Genomic DNA, 3,773 nt, shown 5'->3' with positions numbered 1-3,773 from the left:
TGTCTCTGAGCACATACACACACAAGAGAGAAGGAAAAGAAAAATGTACGTAGAAAGGGAAGTAGCAGGGAAGGAACAAAGAAAAAAAGCAACAGAGAGGGGAGAAAGGAGAGGCAAGTAGGAGCAGAATGGAAAGGCAGGCAGGAAGGGGGCCAGGGAGCTCCAGTTCAGTCATTTGCTAGTCTCTGCTGTTTCATATACCTAAATGCTCTGACTCAGGCAGCCACACAAAACAAAGGGAAAATGATGCTACTAACTGCCAGCAGGTGATTGTGTAAGTGGAACTACTTGTACCTCTGGCTGTGGCTCTACAGCTGGAAAAAGGAAAGCAACATCCTTCTCCCTTGGAAAATGTTTGTCCAAGGCTTTTCCTTAGCAAAGACAGGCTCCTGAGCAATTGAGCCATTATTTCATCTTCTGTGATCAAAACTCCATTTGTCACTGGAGAGCTCTTCTCTTCAGTAGCCTGTACAGCCCTCAGTGCAGAATGCGCACTAGTAGAAAGGGGCATTCATCAATTAATAACTCAGCAATCTAGTAACTATTAGGGAAAGTGAATCTGATCACTGCCCTTTGCTGTTTCATTTAGTGAAATTTCTTGAATTAAGAATTTCTCTTCTAGGGGGGCCAGGGAGATGGCTCAGTAGAAGAATTTCTCTTCTCTGTTTTTTAACCATCTGGCCCACTTTCATCTCTGGTTACATTATACTTTTTCTTATTGACATCTCCTATAAGGTTTCCACCAGGCCTGTCATCCCACCAATGCTGTCATCCTAGCACTCTAAGAAGCTAAGTCAGGAGAATAACAAGTTCTACCTCAGCCAGGGCAACTTGGAAAGATACTGTCTCAAAATAAAAAATAATAAAAAAAAAGCTAGGAGTATATCTTGTGTGAAGGGAAAGTGTTCATTCCCCAGTAATGCCCCCCACTAAAAAAACCCAGCAAGGTGCCTAAATCTTGTGCAGAGATGCCCCAGGGAGTTTTAGCAAACTCCAAGGGCATGGCAGGATGTTTTAAAATGTCAAGAGAAATAGTTATCTGTTGGACACCATGCAAATAACTAGCTCAAGAGAACTCAGTTCCAACATCACATTGTAGTCCATTCCTTTCAAAAGCTTTGCAAAGCTAGGTTTTGGCTGCTGCTAAAGGTGGGGGGGGGGGGAAGCAGTACTGAGTAAAAATCAATGTAGCACAGAAGTGAAGGTGGCAGTGATAGGATTCCAAGATTTGACAAGATGTGTAGTGCCCGTTGGGAGCATAAAACCTAACTGAAACTCATGACAATTACTGAAAAATGAGCAAAAAATACTCATTTTTCTTTCAACTTCTGTTTTCTAGTACAAAAATACAGCTCTTAAGCAACAACTAAAATCAAAATTTTTAATGATTTGATATTCTCTTGTCATATTCTTTCAGTGATTCCCATTTAGAAACTATAGCACAAAAATACAGAAACAAGCTGCTATACAAGGCAAGGAGACTCATTTCTCTTTCACCAGTTTTCTTCACTGAATGAGCTGAGCTCACAGAAATCAAGACTTGTCTGAAAGTCAAGAGATGGGGGAACAGGAGTAGGATAGTATTCCCCAAATAAGGACACTTGTCATTTACAAAGGAATAAAAATTACTCAGAGTTTGCCTCAGAGCAGATACTCCCATAGAATTATTCTTGTAACAGAGAATGAGACAAGATGTCTGCGATAGAGCTCACTGAATCTTTTCTAAAAGGCTTTGTCTGAACAAAAGCGTTTGCTCTTTACCTCCATTTCATTGGTCTTGTCACCCTTTCCCCCTAAGAGTTCATCTGTCACTCTTCTTTCTTTCTTTCTTTTTTAATTTATTTTTCTTTCTGTACAGGGTCTTACTACAAGGTTCAGACTCCCTGGTTCTGGGATTACAGGCATGCGCAACCACGCCCGGACTCTCTTACCAGCTCAGCACACTTGGGGGCGTGACTGGTGGAACATGTGGTACTGGGGATAGAACCCCAGTCCCTACACTTGCCTAAGCAGGTGCTTAGTCCACTGAGCTATCTCGCAGGCCCTTTTCTGTCATTTTTCTGTTGAGATGCAGTCCTTCTTTTCATACAAACTGAAACAGTCCCAGTGGTCTTTATTTGATCTGAACATAAGAGAAGGAAACTAGCTGGCTGCAAAGGAACACCACCCACACTTAAAAATACTGCCACCTCTCCTCCCTCTGCCTGACAATAGAAAAGGCAAAACCATATCAAGCACTAGAACGCCAGTACCCTGCTCCACCATGTTAATTTCCTAGCACCTGTCAAAGATTGCTCTCAGGAAGCGCAGATCTTGAATTGGGAGTGTAATCTGTTGCTGCTTCTGATATCAACAGCACCAGCTTCAATTCAAGTGAATAAACTCAAGGGCACAAATGAAGCAAAAACAATCACTACTTTTAACCCAAATACAGTATCACGTTAAAAGAATGAGGCTGCTGCAATAATTCTAATGATTCTACTTTCACAGCTGTACATGGAGAAAAGGAGACAGTGAGAAGACCAGGAGCAGGAGATGAGAAAGGAGGGGCACAAAGTACAACAGGGCTTTTTCTAGCATCTTTTAAGTTCCAGAAGTGCCCACCCACCCACCACATCCTCTGGCCCGTGTCAGGAACACTCCACACATTGTATTAATATTGAAATTCTAAGAACGTGACTTTTTTCAAAATACTTAGTTCCTAAAATTGTTTGAAGTCAAAGAGAAAAAAAAACAAGATGTAGTAAAAGGAGCCTCTACATTCCTGTCATTTTTGGCCCAAAGTAAATTCAGAGGAAAAAAAAAAATCAACAGTTCACCAAGAACTGGTAGATTTTCAAGTCCTTATGAATGTGAAAAGTGTTATTTCAAATTCTAGGGCCAGAGAGATAGCTCATTGGCTTAAGTGCCTGCCAGGCAAGTACAAGGTCCTCAGTTATATTCCTGGAACTAAAAAAAAAAAAAAAAAGCAGGGGCAGGGGGACAAATTCTGTATTCATACTGGAACTACATTTGCACAGACCTTCTAGCAAGCAACAGCCAACACTCAGCACAAGGACATGCAGGGCAGGGCATAGGCACAGCACCCAGGATGCCCAGACAGCAGTGGAAGCAGGGAACAGGAGGGAGGCTCACCAGTCCTGTCCGGCTGGGCTTGCTGCTCACAGAGGAGGCCACCGAGCTCATGGAGCTGAGGGAGGAGGCAGATGGGCTGCGCTTTAGGCTGGCAGGCGTGGTGGCCATCACTCGTCGCACAGCGGCAGCCTTGGCTTTGGCTGGAGTGGTTGAAGGGAAACCAATCTTGGTCACTTTGTGGACAGGAGCAAATAAGCCATACTTGGGTTGACACTGAAAATACCTTAGAAAGGAACAGCAACAACAATAATGAAAAACAACATAATTACAAAAAGTAACAATGACAGAATGGCTCTGTCATAACCAAAGACTCTTACTTTGGGAGTTTCACCTAGAAGCTGGGTGCACACAGTTCGTGGCCTGCAGGTGGACACAGACCCTCAAGGGTGTTGCAGGAAACACACTGTATCTATGTGATACACAGAGAGGGCACTGCTTATCTGAAGCTTAGTTTTTATGTAAAGGGTATAAATAAATATTTCTATCATCTGATAAATGTACAGCAGAGGAATCCAGGAATATAGTGATTGAGATGAAGCCATGCTACGCAGGTTTCATTAGTGAGACTTTTCCTTAAAATAAAAAAAGGGAAGGGCTGGAGAGATAGCTCAGTGATATAAGAACATGCCTGGCAAGCG

General features: G+C 42.7%; 1 protein-coding gene across 10 annotated transcripts in view; it reads right to left on the bottom strand.

Annotated features, from left to right (window-relative positions):
* Clip1 (CAP-Gly domain containing linker protein 1) overlaps nt 1–3,773 on the bottom strand; it is a 192,189-nt gene that overhangs the window by 73,438 nt on the left and 114,978 nt on the right. For all 10 annotated transcript variants that reach the window (XM_023720598.1, XM_023720597.1, XM_004635887.2 and 7 more), the window contains exon 5: nt 3,136–3,358. In XM_023720598.1, the coding sequence (XP_023576366.1) occupies nt 3,136–3,358 (223 nt within the window). The remainder of the gene's footprint in view (nt 1–3,135; nt 3,359–3,773) is intronic.

The sequence above is a fragment of the Octodon degus genome, unplaced genomic scaffold (assembly GCF_000260255.1).
Source record: "Octodon degus isolate 3935 unplaced genomic scaffold, OctDeg1.0 scaffold00076, whole genome shotgun sequence".
In the NCBI taxonomy this organism is placed as follows: domain Eukaryota; kingdom Metazoa; phylum Chordata; class Mammalia; order Rodentia; family Octodontidae; genus Octodon; species Octodon degus.
Note: the sequence above shows the minus strand (reverse complement) of the source record. Positions and strands in the feature narration are given on the sequence as shown.